Source organism: Oryza sativa, chromosome 1 (assembly GCF_034140825.1).
Source record: "Oryza sativa Japonica Group chromosome 1, ASM3414082v1".
Classification (NCBI taxonomy): domain Eukaryota; kingdom Viridiplantae; phylum Streptophyta; class Magnoliopsida; order Poales; family Poaceae; genus Oryza; species Oryza sativa.
This window is the reverse complement of record NC_089035.1, coordinates 31,978,002-32,001,150: the sequence shown is the minus strand read 5'-3', so window position 1 is coordinate 32,001,150 and position 23,149 is coordinate 31,978,002. Positions and strand designations below refer to the sequence as shown.

Sequence of the window (23,149 nt, the reverse complement as noted above, 5' to 3'; positions counted from 1 at the left end):
CAGTCTACCCTTTGTACAAATACCAACATGAGATGGGAGTCCACGAGCAGCCAAGTATCTGGCAGTATGGCAATCTCTATGCAATAACTGTTTGACATGAGGAATAATCCATAGGGATTGGGTACCATTCACTTCTAAATGATGCAAATCCATGTTTGAATACCGGCACAAAATGATGCAAATTATGCGAACTGCTTATGCGTATTTCCTTAAAAAAACACTATTGGCACAAAAAAAAGTGCTGTTCATATGGGAACTAAATTCATCCAAGTGAAAATACCGCAAAATTCCTACATTCTAGACGGAACACAAGGGTATGAATCGATTTGATTTTGTAAATTTCACAAAACCTCTAGTATTATGGTCCAAGTTTTAAAAAATGATTTTGATACAACACATAACCCCAGATATTATGGTTTCATAGTTTGACAAACCCACACTGTTAATTAATTTGGTTCGCTACTGTACCAAATAAGAAATACTACACTTAATTTAGATGGATAAAAATTTTGGTAAATTAGAACCATGCCATTATAATTTTGCAAAGTTTGAGATATGTCATCGGTATCTCAATGACATGTGGGACCCACATGAGTCAATGACATGTGGGTCAGGATGGCATATCTCAAATTTTGCAAAATTATAATGGCATGGTTCCAATTTTCCCTAAAAAATTTTATAGATAGATCAAAGAATTCATAAATTTGAGATTTGATTTAGAACTTCTAAGTATGGAGAATCAAATAACCATTGATTAACAACATGGTTTTCTAAAACTCTAGGCCCATAATACCAGCGATCATGTAAGCCACATGCATTACCCGTATGTTTTTTGTTTTATTTTTTAAACAAGCTAGGACAATAATATCTGCAGTTATATGAAATTAACTCATTTAGGTATTACACATCCTGTTTTTATAGTTGATAAGTGTGCCTTTTGCCAAGTTTAGGGACTAAAAAGTGTTCTTTATGGAAGGTGAAAAGGCCTCATCTCAACATATAATAATCTCAAAATAAGGGAAAAGAATTCTATTATCATGTAATATTTACACATTTCTATGCAGTAAATTTAGCTAAAAGTAAAGAAAATCATAAATTACAATATTGCTACATATAAACAATGTATTTTCCTATCGAAGAAAAAGGTGTCTCATGCTATTCTTCCGCGCACGTGCCAATACTGGCCAAAACTGAGCTCTCTACTCTTCCAATTAAAGAAAGCATTAGCAAATTCCTAAGTGGAGGAAAAGTATTATCAAATATAACAATACTATTTATGCACAGTTCTTGACAGATATCTGCACCTTTTTTGTTGACATGAAAATCTTTCTTTGGCGACTAGATTGTCTGCTGCTTGTGTAAATGTGTCTTCTTAATCAATAATATTGTTTGCGTCATGTTCATGTTCATGCTCATCCTCATGAATAACAACACAACTTCCCTAAGTCGTGGAAGCACAGAAAAGATAAAAAACGATGGCACTTGATACCAAGGCAAGATGTATAGATGGTAGTCACCTGTGAGGAGGCATAGGTAACTAAATTTCCAGAATATGAAAATCCATCAAATAGTCCACTCTCTGGGAAAAAAAAATGTGCCACTGTCAAGCCAATTGCCAACAATGAGAAATATAAAAAACTGAACAAACATTTTATCCATCATATTTTCTTACTCACCTGATGACATCAGCCTGAATTACCCTGGTTTTCCATATCGTCATCATCAAGGATAACATATTTTGAAGCACCGCTAGAAGTTTGGGGGTTCTTGTCACAATTCTTATTACGATGGCCTTTCTTGAACCTATGATACCTTCGCATATCATGGGAGAAGAATGAGGAAATATTGTTCACTCAACACGGATGCATTAGAAAATAAAATTTTGCTTCTAGTTACATAGCAAACAGAGATGCTAAATGCTTGCTAATTATTGCTTTATACCCTCTCACACAAAGAGCTGACGTGCCAAACAAATATTGTTGAATAATGCGATAGGTAGTAATAAAGGTTCAAGTGAAAAGAAAGCACCAACATTATTAGAATTGTGGTACAGTTGATGACTTGAAGTTAATCTAGTGATTAGAAATATGAATAGGTTTCGAGTTAACATGAAAACAAAATTTCAACATAGAAAAGGGAACATTGACTTACTTGTATAAGTTGAATAGACTGACACCAAATATTATTATTCCCAGCCCAAGCCCCTTTAACCAGGTAAATGTATCATTGAAGAAAAGCACAGCAACCTGTCAGTTTTAATTGTTACAAGTTGACTCAAACTCACATGCATGAACATAGATGAATTATATACATAATGAATATTTAAAGTGAAATCAAGCTTTAGTTATACCAAAATAGTGACCGCTTCCTTCACAATCCCAGCTACGGTCACTGTTACAGCACTTGTTACAGAAACCAGAACATATTCTGTCAAAACCTGCAGGTGGAAAGGTCCTTGTCATCATCTTTTACGGATACATTTCATGATATGACAACTCACAACAAAAATAATCAGCAGGCATGTATAATAAAAACTGTTAGTGTATCCTGACTGAAGAAAAAAAGGACTCATTGCAGGTATTATTGGTGCACGGCGACATTCATCATTAGCAAGCTAATTCTGACAAGTGGGTACATGATCCATACCATGAAAAAGGCCAAAGCACCACCAAGAAGCATCAATAAGCTGCTCCTTATTATGTGAGTTGAATTATCAAAAAAGTGGCTTGCCCTGACGTCGTGCCATGGATCCATCGCAATAGAAAGAATTGCAGTTGTTATTGCCATAACCGGGGTAACATAACTCATCAACGTAAAGGGATTTCTTAATCCTGTGAATCATAGAAAACAAAAAGGATGGCTGTTACATGGTGGTTCCTAGTTTAAAAACAAATGTATCTTCATGCGTATATATTAAGAACCTAATGCTACATAATATTTCTAGTTCATATAACCTTTTTTAATAAGGATTATAATTCATGTTACTGTTAAAGTCGAAGCAATAAGGGCAGTTTCAGGCATGAGATGCAACACAAACAAATAGGATTAAGATAAATCCTCTCAATGGACAAAAAGGCTATGACAAAATGCATACCATATTCCTCTTTCTTCAGTAGATTCCATAGACACATAAGAGAATAACAAAAAAGAAAGTACAGTCAGTACATCAATGGAAATTAAAATATAAAATAGCTGTATATAATTAAGAGGACATAGTGACATGCCCAATCATCAACTTTGAATCATAACAGTAGTAAGACAAACTATTAAAGAACAAAGTATTAAACCTGGAGGAGAATCTGTGTCATGCACCAGCGGAAACCAGACATAACAGCAGCAAGCATAATAAATACAAATCCCCAAAGATTGAATTCTGTCTCTTTAGCAACTGTCCAGAAAGAAATTTTTTTACCATAGTTAAACAATGATGGAGCATAAGATAAGTACTAATAGGCATGCCAGTACGTGGTAGCATCAAGCAGTAACAATGCAACATCTAAGTGAAAAAATTGGAAATTACACCATAATCCCTTTAATAAAGCAATATATACAATTTGGAAGGTCATTTTGTCAGCGCTCTCTAAAAAGAACAAAAGAGAATTGTTTCAAATAAAAAGAGAACTGTTATTTCTTGATGAATTCAGTATTTCAGTACCTGTTAGTAGAACTCCAAAGGAAACAATCAGTATGATTCCAAGAAGGTTAAAGCTGGGCTTCTCTAGCCTTCCAAAGAAAGATGAAAAGTTTAGCTCTATAACATCAAAACGATTTATAAAAAAAACAGAAGTATATAAGAATATAATTCCTAGACAAAGCGACAAGAAAAAAAAAAGCGATTTGCATGAAAGAGAAATAGAACGATAAAAGAAACAGAACCAACATTAGCAGGTTGAAGCAAGATACCCACTCAAGGTTAGAAAAATAAAAATCAACAAAAGATACATTACATAAAAGTATAGATAGAAGCAAACATTTTAAATCTACCAACTTACTCGTATTGTTCATGTGAGAGTGCACGTGTCAGTGCGTGCTTTTGAGTGCTTTGTGCTTGTGGGTGCATTCATTATAAAGATTAAAGCACTTAAGAGTTATTAAGGATGGAAAAATCAGATCGAGGCTCAATTTAAGGTTGCATAATTGGTATTTAAATCAACGAATAATGGAAGAAATCACTTTAGAAGAAAACACATGTGTATACACTGTTGAAAAGAAATCAACAGCATAGCTTACCTAAACAAAAAGGCAAACAGAAGAATGAAAATTGGAGCTGCAGATTTACACTGCATAATAATTGAAAATAATGAATTAGAATTCCAAATTTGCTAACCAGTACTTAACTATGAAAAAACTAGGAAACAATGATTCATATAGGGTGAAATGTACCATTGTAGCAAATGTTACAGTGATGAAAACAAGTGAAATGTTGCTCAAATTTATGTCAAGAGCAGTAGCCAAAGCTGTTGGGACAACTGCAGAACAAATAATAAAATTACAATATATCATTTGTAAACAATGTTATTCAAATAAATATGATATACAAAAATACAAAACAATAAAAATGGAAAATATATATTTACAAATATTTTCAGGTAGTATAGATTCTGGTTTAACCTAATCTTTGTTGATTGACTCGGTTCAATCTATTAGAGCATTGATTGCATATCCACTAAGAAATGTGATATTGCTCAACATCATAAAAGATTCAGTAAGAGAAGTATACTAAGCTCCCTATTTGAGCCTGTGTGACGCATTAACCACTTTTATTTCTACATGCCACCAGCTCAAATTTCATTTGAATAAGAGAGGAATAAATTTAGCATGTCATCTGTTCTATCATGGATTTAGCATGCCAATTGTCCTATCATAGATTTAGCATGTCATCTGTTCTATCATGGATTTAGCATGCCAATTGTCCTATCATAGATTTAGCATGTCAATTGTTCTATCATAATAGTCACTAGTTGCTTAAGGCTGCAAAAGCCAATATTGTTCATGCTGACTGGTCCTAAACCTGATCTTGTAACAGGCTAACTAAAGAGTACCCTTCTTCTTATGTCACTTATTAGTTGTGTGGCAAACATAGACGTAAAACTAGCATTCAATTTATTTATCCCCTATAAGTCCAGAATACCCAAAGTTGATTTTACTAATTTGAGCGCCCAGCTACCCAATCCCATGCCACTTCTCTGGCTAAATATGTGGAAGCATCAAGAGGCATAAAGTAAGCTACACTTTGGTCACCTCGCAGAAAGTAATCTCTCCATGTCATTGCACTAGCCGCTCCCTCCAGGCCCCGGTGCTGGAACCATACGATCACCCTCGATGCCACAGCCTGCATCGTGAAATGCACCGTGTTCATCAGGAATGGCGCTGGGAACTTCCACATGTGCTTCCCCAGCATCTCCTTGTTATACCTGAACACACGCCCCACGAGCACAAACAGAACACCAGCATCAAACATGTGCTCAAGCACATACTCCCCCTAATCATCCACACTCCAAAAAAAAAGCGTGCTACTCACAGCGTCAAGCAGGTGCTCAGCGTGTACCAACTCGCAATTAGCGCAATAACCTTCGCGATCAACCACGGCGAAATCGGGAGGTCATCAGATCTCGCCGCTGCCCCCGCCTCAATATCCATCGGCAAGTGGCTGCCGCCGCCGCCGCCACTATCGGAGGGCAGAAGCGGAAGCTCGAACTCCTCGGAATCGTCGTCGCTGGCCGCCGAGGCAGGGGAGGCGCCCCCAGGGGGGGCATTGGACATGGCGGAGCAGTCCTTGCACCACCGCGAGAACGACGGCTCCCTGCGGATCCCGCCCTGTTTCCTCTGCCCTCTACTCCCCTCCTCCCGCGGCTTCCCGGCGCCCTCCGGGAGGCGCTCCACGGCTACCACCGGCGCGTCCTCCTCCTTCGGGACGGGGTGGCCATTCTCGACGACGACGCAGTCCCCCATGGACGCGGGTGGCGCTACGGCGATGAGGCCGGCTCTACAGCAATTTGGATCTAAGAGAGGCGTGGATGGATCTCATCGGCGACGGCGAGCGACCGCGGCGGCGGCCGACGAGAAGCCGCGGGAGATGGGGGTTTTGCTTTCAGCGAGGATTCCGGTAGCAAGTCAAAATCGGAACACCTCGTCTCGGCGACTTCCCGAGCGGTTAGCTTTGCAGCTTCGCGGCTGGTAGTGGTAGTTTCCCCTGCGGGCGAGGAGGACGCTGTTTTTCAGGGCTTTTTTTTTTTACGGGATTTTCAGGGCTTTTTTTCCCCACATGGAAAACCCTTTTCTTTCTCTCTGAGTTGGTATACGTGCACTTGACGTATCACATGATTTCGCTTGGAGATTTGTGAAGGTGCGCGGCCCAGCAGATGGAGTCATGGAGATAGCACCGGCCCATCCAGCGTTGTCGGTCAGTCGGTCCAAGTAGGTTGGCAATTTGGCATGACCTTTACCGCTGGTCTTCTCCAAAGCGTCCATTTTTGCGACTAGTTTAGACTTGATACTCATCATGCCTGATCTCCGGTCCTCTTATCAAGTCTGTACTCATGTTGCAACAGGTATATCTACTCACAGCACTAAGGGCCTGTTCACTTTGATGCCAAAAAAACCTTACCATTACCAAAATTTTGGCATAGTTTTGGCAACTTGCCAAAAATTTAGCAAGATTTATTATATAGTTAACAAAATTTGGTAGCAAACTAAATGTAGCCATTGTTTTGGCAACTTTACCAAAATTTGGTAAGGTTGAAAATGGCATCAAAGTGAACAGGCATTTAAAGTCAACAAGAAATGCTTAGAGATACAGATACTCGACGAGTAGTAGAGGAAACACTTCCTATGGGAATGCTCGAAAAACCTCGTTGGCGAAAAACACAAAGTCAACTGGATAAGAACATGCTCGCCAACAATCAATAGTGGTATAGGGATGCTGAACCTAAATAGATTCGTAAGAGCTCTAGGAGTAAGGTGGTTATTGCAAGAAAATAAAGCACGGGAAAAGGCTCGATCGGGTGGGCCTCTTAACACCCCATGGGACAACTTGGTCAGATTATTTATTGTCGCAAACCACAACCCTATTAATTGGGACGGGTCCATAATCCACTTTTGTGACTCAGCCTAGATCTAAGGTAGACGATCAAAGGACTTAGCACCACTAGTCTACGCAATCTCCAAGAGAAAAAAAAGACCCTAAAGCATGCCATTGAGGAGAGCACGTGGATCCAAGACCTTAACTTCTCAAACATTGATGATGTGACGGTGGAGCTCATCGACAAGCTGGTCACTATCTGGAGCGTAGTGCAAGAGATACAACTCGCTGACGACCAAGTAGATGAAATTACGTGGAAGCTCGCAAGTCGTGGAGACTCGAGAGCACACATTGGAATATACCTACAAGTACAGTTTCTCGATTCAGTTTGCACAAATTACGAAATAATCATTGGGAAAACCTGGGGCCTGAAGAAATGCACTCTTTACTTGCCTTATCGTGCATAATAGAGTGTGGATGCCAAACAGACCAGCAATCCAAAGCTGGCCAACAACTCCTATTGTCATCGCCTATGCCAGGCATACCATGAGAATGGCCTACCACCTCCTCGTGGAATGCAGATACAAAAAGAAAATATGGAGCATGCTATCTCATGAGAAACTTAGACCAGGGAGGTGGCATGTGTCTACGTCGGTATACACCTAGTGGATAGCGCTAGCAATTGCCAAAGATCTATACCAAAGAATGGAGTTTGCTCGTTTATCCTCCTCATGGCTTGATAGGTGTGAAGGAAAGTAACCAAAGAGTCTTCGAGCATAAAGATCACTCTACAATAGCGGTGGTGGCAAAAATTAAGGAGGAAGCCAACACCGCTTTATAGCTCATCCCCTGATTTTACTTTTCTTTTTACAATTTCTCGCTTTTACTTGTACAAACTATTTACTCATGTTTTATTCAATGATATCGGCACACTTAGTACTAGTTCGTCAAAACATATACTTTTTTTGAGCTGATAATATATATCGTTTTAGAAAATAATTTTACCATGTTTTTAACCGCTCTCATCACTTAGACTAATGAACCAACATAGTTGTGAATTAATTAGTACAGCTATCTTTGCCGCACTTCATCATGTGATAGTTATTTGTTTCGCTGCCACTTGCTAATAAATTTTGAAAACCAATGATAATTTGCATGCAACGTGAGCAGTGTGATCACAAAGCCTAACATTATGCACCTGACAGCATAAATCGCAGGAAAGAGTTTACTCCGAGCTAAAAACTGCGAACATATAAACAGTCAGATCCAAAAATCATTTCGTCATTAATCTTCCGTTCACTTCCATAGAAGCAATCCAGACGACCCCAAAATCAAATTCAGAGCACACGACAAAAACCCCCTCACAAAAAGCGTTTCTCTGAGTAGAAGTCAGACAACCATGCAGTCCTGCACCCTGGAGCCATTTGAATTCTGGAAACTGGGAAATTTGGAATCTTTCGCCAGATAAACCGCCAAATTATTGTGCTGGAGCCTTGTGGAGATAAAACTAGCCAGCGTTGCCCCATGCATTTCTCTAGCTTACATAACAAAAGCACCATTACAAACAGCAAGAGTATAATAAGCTCGAGCTTTACACTCCAGCATCCAATGCGCGCAAGTTAAACAAACACCTCAAAGCGTGCGCACTCTGCTGCGTGACACAGCTTTTAGCAGCCACGCGTGCAAAGATCCACGTAGGCACGTCCGCTTCGAATGGAGCAAATGATTGGAATCAGCAGCATCCACGTCAACTAGCTAGGCAAGCACGCTCCGATGCTCCATGGTGCCGAGGAAGAAGAACGTACATCAGCTGCGCGGCGGCGCAACGGCGGCGACGCGGGCGGGGTTGAGCTCGAACCAGACCTGCCGGAACACCTTGACGATGCAGTCGTGGTGCTCGTCGGCGTTGAGCGAGAGGTAGCACGCCAGGAGCGTCTCCAGCTCTTCCGGCCGGCCGATGCGCTTGCTCGCGATCATCTCCACCATCGACGCGCGGAACTCCCGCTGCGGGTCGCTCGTCCGGCGCACCACCGCGAACCGCTCCAGCTCCGACACCGCCGCCGCCGCCGCCGACGCCACGCGACGCGGGGACCGCACGCGCACGGTGGCAGCCACCCGCGCGCCCGGGGTCCTCCCGGAGAACGACCGCCGCCCGCCGCCGCCGCTGCGGCGCCGGCGCCGGCGGCTCCGCGGCCGCTTCTCCTCGTCCGTGTCGGACGGCAGCAGCGGCGGCGTCGTCTTCAGCGCCGGGACGAACGGAGCAGGCACCGGGATCGGAGAAGCGGCCCGGGAGAACGGGATGAGGTTGCGGAGGGTTTGGAGGTCCCGGTCGCCGCCGACCGAGTAATGGCGGCGGCGGTGGTACAGCTGCCGCGCGGCCGCAGCCTCGGCGGTGTCGCCGTCGTTGCCAACCGAGAGGCGGCGCGGCGCCTGGTGGTCAGCGGGCGAGGAATCCGCCAGGCTGCTCTGCGACGCCGCGCTCGAGCTCAAGCTCACGCTCGTGCTCGTGCTCGAGCTCGCGCCCTTGAAGAAGCAAGAAGGGAATCCGCCAGTGGCGGCGACGGCGCTCTTGTCGGCCGGCGCGGCAGGCTTCGGTTTAGCGGCAGCAGCATTGTTCTTGGCCGTGAGCTTCGAGAGCCACGCGAGCGGCGAGAAGGACAGGAAGGCCGCCCTGCTCTTGTTGCCCTTGTCCTCTTGCTGCTCGTGCTTGTGCTCTTCCTCTTGTGTGCGCTGCTGCTTCTCTCTCTGGTTGTGTCTACTACTTCTAAGCCCCCACTTCATGGCTCGCTTGCTACCACCAGGCACCAGGTTCTTGGTGTGTCTGCCCGTGTGTGTGAGTGACCTTGGAGTGTGAGGAGAGACGAGGGAGTTGCAACGCTTTTAAAGTGGGGAGGGTTTTGGCGGCTAAGCGATGGACTGTGCAATGGTATGTCCGTATGTGAGGTTCCGTGGTGTGTGCCTGTGTGGTGTACATGTGCATGCAAATTCTTTTTTTTTTTGCCCCTTGTGCTGCTATTGGGACTTGGAGTTTGAACTTTGATGCTGGGGCCATAGAGGCGTAGTAGAGCTTTCCGGCATGCCGTAGCTAGGTGGGTGAAAAACTGAAGACAGCTGCTGCACTTTTCATGGCACTTCTTTCTGGTTTCTTTGTTTTTCTGCCTGTGTGGGCTCTGGCTGATTGATTTCCGTGATTGGTGCTGATTTTTAAGCTCACGCTTGTGCGGTGCTGCCTGTTTGCGACGTTTGATTGATGTCTCACTTTTTCTTAATTGGCCATCACAGATTAAAAAGTATGAATTACTCCCTCTCAACTATTATGGTAGTACGATTTACCCTCTAAACTATAATACCGGATATTTGATGCCCCAAACTCTTAAAACTGTATAAATTACCACCTTAACTCGATTCGAAGCGGTTTAGCCTACGTGGCACATACGTGGCGATACAGTCAGCAAAAAACAAATAAAAACCAGTGGGGCCCACCAGTCAGTGTTTTTTCTCTCTCCTTCTCTGCCCCTCTCTCTCTTTCTCTCAGGGTGAACAAAGGAGGTGGCTAGCGCCTGGTGAGCAGCAGGCGAGGAGCTAGGGCGGGGCAGGTGGGGGCAGAGGCGGTGGGCGGGGGCGGAGGCGGCTGCGGCTGACGGATGAGGAGCCGAGGCCAGCGGCGGGCGGGAGTGAGGGCGGAGGCGGGGCCCATGGTCCTACCTCACCCCTCTCTCTCTTTTCTCTCTCTGCCACGGGGGGCACGGTGGGCACGGCGGGGAGGGCGAGCGGCGACGGCAGACGCGACGCACGAGTGTCGGTGGCCGCATCCACGGCGGCAACGCACGAGATGGAGCTGCACATGAGGCGGACGGCAGTGAGGATCTCCGCCTCCAACACTGGCCGCCCGGTCGTGTTCCGCCTCAGCCGACCGTCGCCTAGGGGATCTCCGCCTCAATCGCCTGCTGGCTGCTGCCGGCCGCCCGGTCCAGCTCCTTCGCCGCCGGTCGCCCGGGAGAGCTCCATCTCAGCCACCTGTGGCGTGGGCAATCTCCGCATCCGTAGTCGGATGCTCGGGTGAGCTCCGCCTCTGCCACCGGCCGTCGAGCGCATGCACCTCCTCCTCGGCAGTCGGCCGTCCGAGCGCGTGCGTGAGAGAGAGAGGATTGGGTTGAGGAATGGGCATGACAGGTGGGCCCCAGGGAGTTGTTTATTTTATTTTTCTGACTGGAATGCCACATTGGAGCTACGTGTGCAAGCTCGAGTCAAAACCTCTGAAAACAGTGTTGAGGGGGGTTATTTGTCCGGTATGAATAGTTGAGGGTGTAAAATATATGGTATTTCAGTTTAGGAGTATAAATCGATCGACCACGATAGTTGATAGGGGTAATTTGTACTTTTTTTTCTAAAAAGAACTACCGTAACGGCGTAACGCAGCCCTCCCTTCATGGTAGTACTACATTGGTAGGAGTACATGTACGCATACTCCTATTATTCTGTAGTGGTGGTATAGTACAATTCCTTGTTGCAATGTTCCGAGATTTTTTATGTTTAGTACAGTAAGTACTCCTGGTAGGTACTGCCTAGTCTTTATAGCTCATCAGATCCACAAGATTGGATCGCTACCCTCACTGGCTCGTCAGATCCACAAGTTGTCAGCGGTGCACTGTGGATTTCCACCAGAAATACAGTATCCAGAACCTCACGGAGTTCACAAACTAGGGAGGCACCGCGAGAGGAGGAACCTGCAGGCGTGAGCTTGAATGTGATCCGGCCTTTCTACGCGTATGCCATAGGTGCATTTTTCTCATGTGGCTCCGTGGATTCACATCCTCTACCATAACAAACATTAACATCTAAAATATTAAAAAAAATAAGATCTACATACTTATAATTATAATAATATTGATATCATGGTAAAGAATCCTGCTCCGGCTCAGTAAACCAGCACGCAGGCAAAGTTCGCAAACTCACACGACGTTCCGTCTTTGCCCGCCCGCATGCTGGCGCTGCGACGCTGCGGCCTTTCCTTCACTCGTTCATCACGAAGCGGCAGGCAGCGCAGAAGCGGCAGGCTCGCTCAGCGCAGGTCGGGGAATTGGGACGGCGACGAATATCGCAGTGGCACGATGAATTTCGCAGTAGCACAGACAGAGGCTTTCGCCAATTCGAGTGGGTAAAAAAGTCGCCGGTTGGCGGAAAGCTAAGCTACGAGCGAACGAGGGAGAGGGAAAGAAGAAGAAAAAGGCCGTGATGGCACTGAGGTTGGTTGGTTGGTTTGGGGGCCCTTCTACGATCGTGCCAACTTTTCGCCTTTTTTTCATCTCTGCACGTTCACTGTTAACTTGTCCCTTTGCTGCCTCTCTGATGAGTAATTCAGCAGCAGCGGCAGCGAGCGCTGTGCCTCTTTGTTTGAACGAGCTCCCGCCATCTTATGGCTTCCTTTTTGTATCGGCGTTTGATCTTTTGGTGCACTCTCCAGTAACTCTGTGTGGGAAGTGCAGTAAAGATTTTGCAATTTCCTGTGTTGCTTTCTTGCATGAAGACATGAATAATTCTGTACAAACCGTTGCCCGGAGCCCCGGACAATAAAGATATACAGTGCATGGACAGTGAGGTTCGAACCGATCGACGTGCTGCAAGCTGCATGAGGAATGTGTGCAGATATGCATCTTCGCCAGCTTGGTTCGGACTTCGGAGGGCATCATCGCATGTAGCTACCCCTGTTTCAGTCATAAGTTCAAAAAAACATCTAGCTCCATCGTCTCGTTTGGCCTAGACAACCAAAAAATAAGACAAAATTTAAATTTTTGAACTTAATTTTAAAGTTGATTTTGAAATGCTTTTAACGTAATTTTTGTTAATGTTGGCTTTTAAGTCGCTACGAACAAATCTACAAAAAGTTTTAATTATAAATTAATTTTAATTTTCTAATAAGCCAAATAAACCATTTTGGGCTAAATGGGCAACCGATGGGAGCTATCGTTGCTTTCTCCTCTCTTTTTTCTGGCGTAGCACGCTGTAGGCTCACTTTTAGCCATGTAGTGTGTCTGACGAAGAAAATGACTAAATGATGGGGAGCCTATCTAGAGTGTAGATTGCCGTCATAGCCAACTGTCCTTCCGTGTGTTTTTTACATGTTGAGAGCACAGTAGCATGCGCAGTTCAAAATTCACATATGGCACGTACTAGTAGGTTGGTCCTCTGACAGAATTAGGGTGTACCCGCATTGCCTCTAGAGTTGCTAGCTGCTGTTCTTATCAAGAAGTTGAGGGTACGTGCAGACTCCAGAAAGCAACGAAGGACACGTGAATTTCACGTCTAATAAAAAAGAAAACAAACAAGTTGGGTCCATGAAACAATCGAGCTGCAAGGCCTAGTTTGTCAAATGGGCTAGATTTTAATTCACTAGTTCAGCCCATCTCCACCCAAGATTAGTAGGGTACTCCTATAATTAAGTACTACTAGTAGTCTAGTACACACATGTTGCCCACAAGGACCGAGAGATAATAATGTCAAGCCGACCCGACAAGGTAACAGATTAAAAAAACAAGAAGGCTTTGCCCCTCAATAATACAGCCTCACCGACAAAATAATCCGGTCTTACCGAAGCCCTTGACCGGAGATTTTGCTTTTAAAAGCACGCGTATCTTTGACGTTTCCGGGATATGCATGGAGATGGAACCATAAGCCCATGAACATGCATGCAGTCAGCAGTCGTCAAGATCTGCAGGCGTTCTAGACTGGGGAAGGCATGGCGTGCGGCCACGCCGTCACGTTTTTGGCACCTATGTGGGTGTTTATACAGGGGTGTAAAGTTTTGACGTGTTACATCGAATATTATATAGGATGTCGTATGGGGTGTTCGGGCGAAAAAAACTAATTACAGAATCCGTTAGTAAACCGCGAGATGAATTTACTAGTCTAATTAATCCATCATTAGCGAATGTTTACTGTAGCAACACATTGTCAAATCATGGAGCAATTAGGCTCATAAGATTCGTCTCGCAAAATAGTTGCAATATGTGGAATTAGTTATTTTTCAGTCTATATTTAATACTTCATGCAGGTGTTCAAACGTTCGATGTGACAATGTGTAAAATTTTCACTTAGGATCTAAACAGTGCCTCTATATCTCTAGCGCGACATGCCGTGGCCCGTGGCTATTGTATCCTGTTTATTACAGCTTTTCTCTTATAGCGGGTTTAACGGTGTAGCCAACTACTAGCTTTAATTCATTTGTAGTCAATTTAATAATTAATTTATGCAATAGTTAACTACAAATATATACTACATCATTAATAATTGGTCTCATATGTCATACACACATAGCGTCTTAAAGTCTGTGCATTTGTAGCTTATTTCTCTTCTCTCTCCTCTCTTATCTTCTCTATGTGTGTTTATAGCTACTTCCTCCGTTTCACAATGTAAGTCATTCTAGCATTTTCCATATTTATATTGATGTTAATAAATCTAGATATATATTAATATGAATGTGGGAAATACTAAAATGACTTACATTGTGAATCGGGGGGAGTAACTTATATTTTGTTATTGTACCTAGGATAACCTGCTTACATAAGAGCCCTTTCAAGATTATAGATTTTTCTTATTGATTTTTGAGAAACCCTCATAAATTAATAGCTCCGTAAGGACTGGTGCACATCTTAATTTGACTTTACCGCCGGATAAAGAGACCTTTTGTTGTGACTTGTTTGGTTTTTTAAAATAATGGAATAACATTTTGGTTTTTCTCAACGATCTACAACTAATTATTACAAAATCCACACATAAACAAATTCAGTACACACTGACATGATATAAAGAAAACGCAACCTAAAAGACACTAACACAATATAAAAGAACCCTGAATTACTGAATTCTATTCGAGAATCTCTATCCAAAGTTGGCAAACAGGTGCATAATCGTCGACTCAAGTTTACGACATGCATCATTTATTAGGATATCATCATCGTGCCTTTGTAGCTTGATATCATCATCATTTATTACTTGTTTGGTAGACGCGTTATATTCCGTATTAGGTTTTTATTTTGGAACGAAAAAGTATTAAGGTAGTATACTTTTTTAAATATAACTTATAACGTTTTAGATTTATAATATTTTTTTATTTAGATAGGAATGATCAAACATTCTAGTCAAAAGCGAACAGTGTCACGCATGTAAAACAACAGTGGGAGTAGTATTTCTTACTAGATAAATACACTGTCGCGTTGCTACGGGAAATTAAGTTACATAATATGTACAAATATGATGTAATATGATTATTAAAACTAAAACAAATTGATACTTATAAATTTTTAGCCTATAAATAATTGAGATTGCATGATACTATGAGAGAAGAAAGAAGAGACAATTTGAACCTAGACCTATCATCTAATGGCTAAAAATAATTGGGGCTGATGTGACTTAATGAGAGAGGGGAGAAATAACAATAACTACACTTAGCGAGGATGAACTATATAATTACATAGGATTCCTCTTGGATAACCGGATATATGAATGCAATACTCTGAACTTGCATCAAAAGCTAACAGCGTCACGCATGTAAAACAACGAGTAGTATTTCTTATTCCTCTTGGATAACCGGATATATGAATGCAATACCTTGAACTTGCATCATATAACTCCGTGAAGATGGTGGGCTTTTTTTTCGAGAAACCTTCAAAAAAACAGCTCCATACGAGGCCATGTATAATGCGTGGCCTTGGACCTATGGTCTCAGCCTCCACGTAGACTCGGATGCCACCGTGGAGGGGAAGAGTGGTTTCACAGTGTGTCGGAAGAGCTGGTAGAGGAAACAATGGCCGAACCGCGCCTCAACTCAGAGCCACGGTCTAGGTCATGGATTGGGTGAATCAGTGGCCTCAGCAAGTAGCTCAAAGGAGGAGGAGAGAGGGACCTACCAGATTTGAGCATCCGGCGAGCTCCTCTGTGCCACCGGAGAGACATCACCTCCTCGAAGATCGTCGTCGTGCGCCGCCAATGCCTCCGAGGAGTCCGATGAGTCGCCAGCGTTCGGATCCAGCGAGCCAGCGTACGGATCCAACGAGAGCTCCTCCTCCCTGCCGCCGCCGAGAACTCGTCAGTGCTGTCACCGAGAACTCCACGCTGCCACCGAGAACTCCTCCCCGCCACCACCCCGTCGTGTTGCTGCCAAGCTCACCATGCCGTCGGCAAGCTTGTCCGCGCCGCTGTTGTGGCACGCCAGAGTAGGGGGGAGGAGGGAGGAGGCGTCGAGCTCGCGGGCAAATCTGCTGCCCCTCGCTTAGAAGGGGAGGGGGAGAGGCCGGCAAGCCGGACAAGGGGAACGAGAGAGAGAGAGAGTGTGTGGAAGAGGTTGACAGTAGGTTCATTTGGTGCATAGGGTACATATGTACTTTTTTTTATATATTGTTCAAAAATATAAAGTTTGATAATAAAATATAGTGTAAGGGATGACATATAAATGGATATGGGATGAAACACAAAATAAAATATGTTTTAGAGTGGTTTTCCACTAATTAGTGTGATATTTGTGTGATTTTATCCTATTTAATATTCCTGAGTAGCAATAGTCTCCATTGTACAGTTGTACATGCCTTGAGGACTGATGCGCATCTTTGACTTGTAGCCCCGATTTGATTTTCCAGCAGTATATTTTTGGACAGGAAAAAGAGGCCAAGATTTCGAGCTAGCAACTTGCACGAACGAAATCATCAGGTGTAAGAATCCGACCCGTCGAGCGGCGCCAATCCGCACCGCACCAGATGTGCGCGTCGCTGTCTTATCGCCGAGGCCGGGCTGCCCAAGTGAATCCCCATCCCCCAGAGCTGGCCGCTGAAGCCGTCGCGCGGGGGCCGGCCTGCCTGCCTCCCCTGCTCGCTCGCGCCGCGACAGCCGCTGCTTTCCGCTGACGCCGACGGCGGCGACCGCGTTTTGGATAGACTAGCGTACGTACGCCGGTCTCCCAGAATCGCGATCTCTTAGCCGTATCCGCCATTCTTTGCCGGACGCCACAGATCGGTGAAGTGCGGGCCGCGGGGTGTCGTGTTCGTTTGGGATCGAGCCAAAGCCAATACAATACTGGCGGCCGCAGCTGAGCTACTACTGCCGGTCAAGATCAGGAGTTCGGGGACACGAGTACACGACACGCAGGATCATCCAGCTGCGATCTGCCCGCGATCGTGTTTCGGATCTCACGTGATTTTACCGGTTTGGTGTGTGTGGCGTCGGCTTCTCCCGTCTCTCGCGGTGCTCATATATATGGAGGTTTGGAGTCGCAGTGATATTTGGTCTCATCAGTTGATGTGTGGCTGTCTGTAGTACTCTCTCCGGCTAAAAAAAAAAAAAGATAAACACTGGGTTTCCGTGTTCAATTTTAACTGTCTGTCTTATAAATTTTTTTTTATAATTCGTATTTTCATTGTTGTTAGATGATAAAACATGATTAATATTTTATGCGTGACTTGTCTTTTTAATTTTTTTTATAATTTTTTTAAATAAGATGTACGGTCAAACGTTGGACATAAAAACCAGCGTTTGTCTTTTTTTTTTTTACCGAGGGAGTATATAGGTAGTGGTAGAAAGCTGCACGTATCTTTCGCCGAAAAGGTAAAGAGTGTGGCTCCTGCTGTCCTCTACTTATCCATTGATGATACACTACGAGATCATACGTCGATGGAGCCAGTTCAAAATTGGATTCGCTCGGATAACTATATCAGTTGGCGTCGGTCGCCTTAAAAAACGAAAAAAATCCAGTCCATTCCAAACCATTCAATCCATGACGTATTGATACATTTGATATCAATATTTCCTATATATTAATTGATATCAGCAATGCTCCAGTGACAACTATTAGGCAACATACAAACCAGTAAGCCATATGCAAAATCTGATTTATAAAACTTATTTTAAATCAATCTTGGTGTTTTTCATCGCTTCTTTTTTAGCCATAGCTGGTAAGCCGCTAAGGATATAAGCATAAAAATCGTACGGCTCAAGATTATGGTGTGTCAAAACAGTAAAATGATTTGGGATTATAAACGGATGGCTGCTATAGTGTTTTTTTAAAAACAAACCACAAAACAGTGTGAGGTTTCATATTGATGTAGGAAGAAAAAAGTGCAAGACGATAACCTTAAAAGATTGTAATCATGAAAAAAACAAACAAGTCACGCTACGTGCCTACAACCCAAGCCCATTGATGAGAAACAAAAGGAGTGCGATAACCCAAGTTACCCAACGCACTCAACTCTATTCACAACTTTAGAATTGATTGGGGGGAGAGAAAATAGATCCACTATCTCCCGTGAGGCCCGTCAACATGGTCATCTTACGTTGGCTATGACGCCGTCGTACTTATGAGGCTACAACTGCTATATATAGGGCATATAGTTCATACTCTCTAATATAACATGCATAACCACGTATTTCCTTTGCCTCTCATCACAAAATCAAAGAGAAATTTGTGATCTGTCCGTCATTTACATGTGGTCCCAAATATACATATTTTTTGGTATAATTTGATATAAGATATCCATTTTTGTGTGTAATTTGTCGGGGCACATCACAAGGTCGTGTCAGCATTGAGAGACATCATAAAAATCGTATAATTGACAGGGGATACTTAGATGCATTATTTTATTATATTTGGTAAAAAATAGAGAGAAATTTTGTCGATGATATGGGCCCGGGGGTACCACACTAATGGGAAAGGGTCCTTTCCCCCAGCCACGTGGTTGCGCGGCCTGGCCCCCCTCCCCGCCCCGGGCGCGCAGATAATAAGCAGCCAAAAGGCGCCCGTAACCGCCTAGGGGCCTCGGGGTATCCTGTCGCGCCCCACGGGCCCAAGGGGCTGCGTCACCCTGAGGCCCTCACTCGGCTGCCACGTCGCAGCTAACTAGCTGAGTGGGCGGAGGAAGGGGCGCTGCCAGGCGTATTGATGGGCGGCGCCCCAACCACTACCGTCTCATTTAATGCGGCGTGGCTAGACATGCGACGTCCAATCAATTGACATGCGTCAATCAACCTTGACCGGGCTGAAACCGGCCGCAGACGGATGGGACGGGCGGCAGAGCACCCACGCCCCCGCCTGTGTTAGGCGGCGTGGGGGCAGGTATGCCCTGTCCCATCAACGTCCGGAGACCGATGTCCAACCGATGCATCCCCTGTGCAAGAACCCACAGAAGTCTTCAAGAATTAAAGAGGGAATGACAGGGGATGTCCCCCGTGTCAAGCGTCGGATGGTGCTGGGACCCACCTGAGGACGAGCAACCACCTTACTTCCAACCTAAGGCATGATTGGTGGCTCAGCGCGGGTTGACATGTGCCCTCCTCTAAGGACAAGATGTGGAGAGGCGGTACATATGGTTACCCCTTGAACTATAAAAGGAGGAACCTACCCACCAAGTAAGAGGACAACTTTTTGAAACTTGAGCCTAAGGAGAGAGTTAGTCGATCGTCTCTCTAGGGTTCGAGATCTCTTGTAACAGCATAAACATAAATCCATACATAGGAGTAGGATATTACGCTTCCAGCGGCCCGAACCTGGATAATCCTCTCGTCTCCCACTCGATCGCCATCCACCTCACTAGCCCAATCCACGGAGAAGATACGCTCTTGATCATCGTGCCCTATTCCCCTGGCCGAACTCACAGAGGGGGTCTCACATCCTCCCGCTAGAGAGGATCACTCCTCGACAATTTTAAAAAGGCGATATTACCCCTATTTACCAAACACATCTAACCCAACTATGCTGATGAAAACAATGATGACTTAGCCATTCAAGACAAGAAGGGTTATGAGTTAGTTGTTCATGTTACGGAAGTAGAATACTTGGGTTACATGTTGCTTGCAACTACGGTCAGTGTCATATTTTTAAATTTCTTTCTTCACTCTTTTGTTCGGAAATGATAAAATGATGTCTCTAGTGTCTTCCGGACAATTATACAATTTTTAAAGTCCCTTAACATTAACACGATCTTCCAATGTCTCAGCTAATTACATAAATTTTAAATTTCAGATAGTGAAATGTACTATTTTGCTATTATGATTCAATACATGTTTGGGACATGTAGATAGATAAAGAAAATACCATATGCAAAAGAGCTGGTTCATGGAAACGGCGATCTTTCGGAAAAGGATTAGGCAACTACTTTGCCCAGATGCTAAAGTTTTATTTTTTTATTACCAGATGCAGCTATGCAAGCGGATCCGCGGGCCGCAGTCTCTCTCTCAAATAAGGATTAAGGGCAAGTACTATGAGCATTCAAGTACAAACCACAAGATGCCACATTGGACTAAATAGTGAGGTGGAAGAGAGAGAAATAGTCACATCTCATGCAAGAGGCAGCCCCTACACAAACTTCAATAAACATGTGAGAGTGGTAGAGATATTGGAGATTGTGTAGTAGAAATAACCTATTATACATATCACCTCTTAATTTAATTATATATGTCATGCATGAAATTGGATGTGGTGGTCACCTCTGCTATAAAACTTGCCCTAAAGGTACAAATCGCACGAGGTGGTCAGGCCCGGCCTTGTGGTTACTTCGGAACCTGCAGGATTAGTGCAAATAGTGCTAGCACAGCTGATCAGCTCACAGCCGTAGATCCAATTCAAAGTCCCAAACTAATTAGCTAAAGTACATCATTTTTTGTACTTAAAACAGAAGAATCAACGTATGGACCCAAATGCAAAAGACCTCGCGAATGCGCTGCTGTCTGTTTGGTGGCGCACTGCTGTAGCGCAGTGTGTAGCACCACACACCGGCACGGGGAACGCAAAGCGCAACGGGTCGAGCATGGGCGCCGAGCCGCCGAGAAGCAACCGGCTGCTGCAACAAAGCGGCATCCATCGAACGAACCCTTTCGATCCACCGCCGCACGGGAGCCCCGCGCCATGAGGGCTCGAAAGCAGTAGCCCCCGGCCCGTGCTCTGGCGACGGAGATGTATTACGCCTCAGGAGAAAGCTAGCTAGATAAAACGTGCTACACGTCAGAATCGTGTATCGAGTTGCTTTCAATTGGTCATAAGAATGCGGATTTGCCGGTCCCGGTCGATTGGTGCGGGCCGGGCAAGAGGAAAATCAAAAGCTGTGTAAAAATGCATGTATGCAACTTAACTTGGATTTGGCTACCCAAGTTCGTCATTCTAGTCAATTTGCACCATTGATTAGAAGGCGTCGGGGGCAGGATGCATAAGACATGATTCGTCCATATCCGGATAATATCCAGGATATACCCCCAAATTGCTGGTAGTGGCATGCATTGCTTTTATATCTATTTCTCCCTATATTCCTCCAACATTTTTCTCCCTATGGTTGGATGTGTTTTTCCATGTTGTATTTTTCTTTGAAAAAAAAAAACAGATACCAGTGCAGCTAGCTATGCTATCCAAGACAAAGCCAGCTATCCCAAATAGTAGCACCAAAATGGCAAAACCCCACCAGATACGCAATTAAATTAACCACCTCATTTCGTAAAAGTCGATTTCACCTTCGTGCACGCACGTGGAGTAATTTGCCACACCAAACAAGAAAAAGATCAACAAGGATGCCACTCCCACGACATGGCCAATTGAGCACGCTCCTATAGTTAATTTATTGCCTGACCCGAAAACAGCTCAAAGACACACGGACAGAGACCGACCGATCATCGCTCGCTAGCTGGACCACGCAACCTAACCGTCCTTTTACCCAGCACCCACGCAGCAGAAAGAAACATTGCTAAACACAGGCAGCTACTACCAGCCTGCTGGCCTTTTGCATATGTTTAATGCTTTCTTTCCTTCCGGATGAGGAGGGAGCTGACTCGGAGCCTACGCGACGCACCGCCGGTCTCCATTGACGCCTCGGCGCGCCGCGCGCGGCGAAGCGACTTGCCATGCACGTGGCGCGACTGTTCGCTGCCCAGGGCGGCTCGGCTGGAGCGGAGCCCTGGTCAACACGACGACGGTAGCTTGGGGGCGGGGCGTCCGGCGGCAACGACCGTGACCGTGTGACGCCTTGCCGGATTGGTAGAAAACGCCGTCAAGCGTACGCGGCCCTTGGGTGGTAATGGAATAATAATATTGTCATTTGATTCCGGACAAGAAAAAAAATACTTGGAAAGGAGTGTTGCTTGGATTGCTCGCCTACTCGTTAACCGCTAGCGCTTCTTCTAGGATGACCACTTGGATAATAATTTTGTAGTAGATCGTACTGTTCGGGTATGAAGACAAAGACAACCTCCAACTTGTTCCTAAACAGCTACTTGCAGCTCGTTGGGTGTGGACGAGGGGGGCACTGGCTGCTACATAATATAGAATCCGGTAAGCCTTTTGTCATCCGTAAGAAATCCAACTGAGTAAGACGTGCGAACACAAGTTTACAATTTTTAGTGTTTAGGCTCGAAATCTGTACGTACCGAGACATTTGTCTCATTTTCATACGCAAGCGTCTGCACTGTACAGTCGAGTTCATCTACAGTGCGACTGTTCAATCAGAAAATATTCCACCGTGTAATATCGGTGGAAAATTCGAGATATTGGAGATTAGAATCACATCGACATATTCGTAGCAATCAGTTTCACATAAATTTGGTTAAGATCGTATGAAGACCCAATGTGGAACACAAAAATATCAGATAAATTTGAGTAGCAATCAGTTCATTTTTACTAATTAATAGTACTGCTTTGGGGTTGTTTGGACTGTCCCATCGCATGTTTGAATACTAATCAGAAGTATTAAACGTAGATTATTGATAAAACTCATTCCATAACCCTGACTAATTTGTGAGACGAATCTATTGAGCCTAATTAATTCATAATTAGTCTATGTGATGCTACCGTAAACATGTGATAATTATGGATTAATTAGGTTTAAAAAATTTATCACATGAATTAGCTCTTATTTATATAATTATTTTTTTAAAATAGACTATGTTATACTTTAAATTAATATCAAACATTCGATGTGATAGGAAGTCCCTGCATCCTAACACCACCATGTACTGACGGGATTAATGCTAGCTGAGGAGAAGGCCCACGCACCAAACGAAGTCATTTCCCGCGCGTCAGACCTGACGTCAGACGACGATTAGCCACGTGGCACACAGTGCACCCGACACGACGAAAAAACAAGGGAAACATCCAAATGAACCCCC

General features: G+C 44.4%; 2 protein-coding genes across 4 annotated transcripts; both read right to left on the bottom strand.

Annotated features, from left to right (window-relative positions):
- Positions 1–1,014: 1,014 nt before the first annotated feature.
- On the bottom strand, positions 1,015–6,185 carry LOC4324622 (probable sugar phosphate/phosphate translocator At1g06470). 3 transcript variants are annotated; one of them, XR_001547777.3, is made up of 13 exons: positions 5,522–6,185; positions 5,242–5,414; positions 4,384–4,469; positions 4,231–4,280; positions 3,656–3,723; positions 3,288–3,388; positions 3,095–3,107; positions 2,647–2,831; positions 2,351–2,437; positions 2,152–2,246; positions 1,677–1,812; positions 1,518–1,579; positions 1,015–1,441 (listed from the first exon to the last, which is right to left on the bottom strand). XR_001547777.3 is itself a non-coding variant. In XM_015792082.3 (12 exons), exons 1-11 carry the CDS (start codon positions 5,950–5,952, stop codon positions 1,686–1,688), a joined length of 1,416 nt encoding a protein of 471 aa, XP_015647568.1. In that variant the 5' UTR covers positions 5,953–6,185; the 3' UTR covers positions 1,015–1,579; positions 1,677–1,685. The 3 variants fall into 3 exon arrangements, 1 of the variants encoding a protein (XP_015647568.1); XR_010734859.1 differs by having other exon boundaries at positions 1,015–1,417; XM_015792082.3 differs by having other exon boundaries at positions 1,015–1,579.
- A 2,099-nt stretch (positions 6,186–8,284) lies between these two features.
- Positions 8,285–9,873, bottom strand: LOC107281790 (transcription repressor OFP3). The gene has a single exon (XM_015792078.3). It carries the CDS (start codon positions 9,800–9,802, stop codon positions 8,828–8,830), a length of 975 nt encoding a protein of 324 aa, XP_015647564.1. The 5' UTR covers positions 9,803–9,873; the 3' UTR covers positions 8,285–8,827.
- Positions 9,874–23,149: the final 13,276 nt, after the last annotated feature.

What these genes read in the sequence shown, in the direction of transcription:
- LOC4324622 (XM_015792082.3), bottom strand. Translation starts at nt 5,952, where the DNA reads ATGGGGGACTGCGTCGTCGTCGAGAATGGCCACCCCGTCCCGAAGGAG. An exon ending in CTTTGGAGTTCTACTAACAG is followed by an intron (nt 3,389 to 3,655) that starts GTACTGAAATAC and finishes CTTTCTGGACAG; the next exon opens with TTGCTAAAGAGACAGAATTC. An exon ending in AGGAAGCGGTCACTATTTTG is followed by an intron (nt 2,247 to 2,350) that starts GTATAACTAAAG and finishes TAAAACTGACAG; the next exon opens with GTTGCTGTGCTTTTCTTCAA.
- LOC107281790 (XM_015792078.3), bottom strand. Translation starts at nt 9,802, where the DNA reads ATGAAGTGGGGGCTTAGAAGTAGTAGACACAACCAGAGAGAGAAGCAG.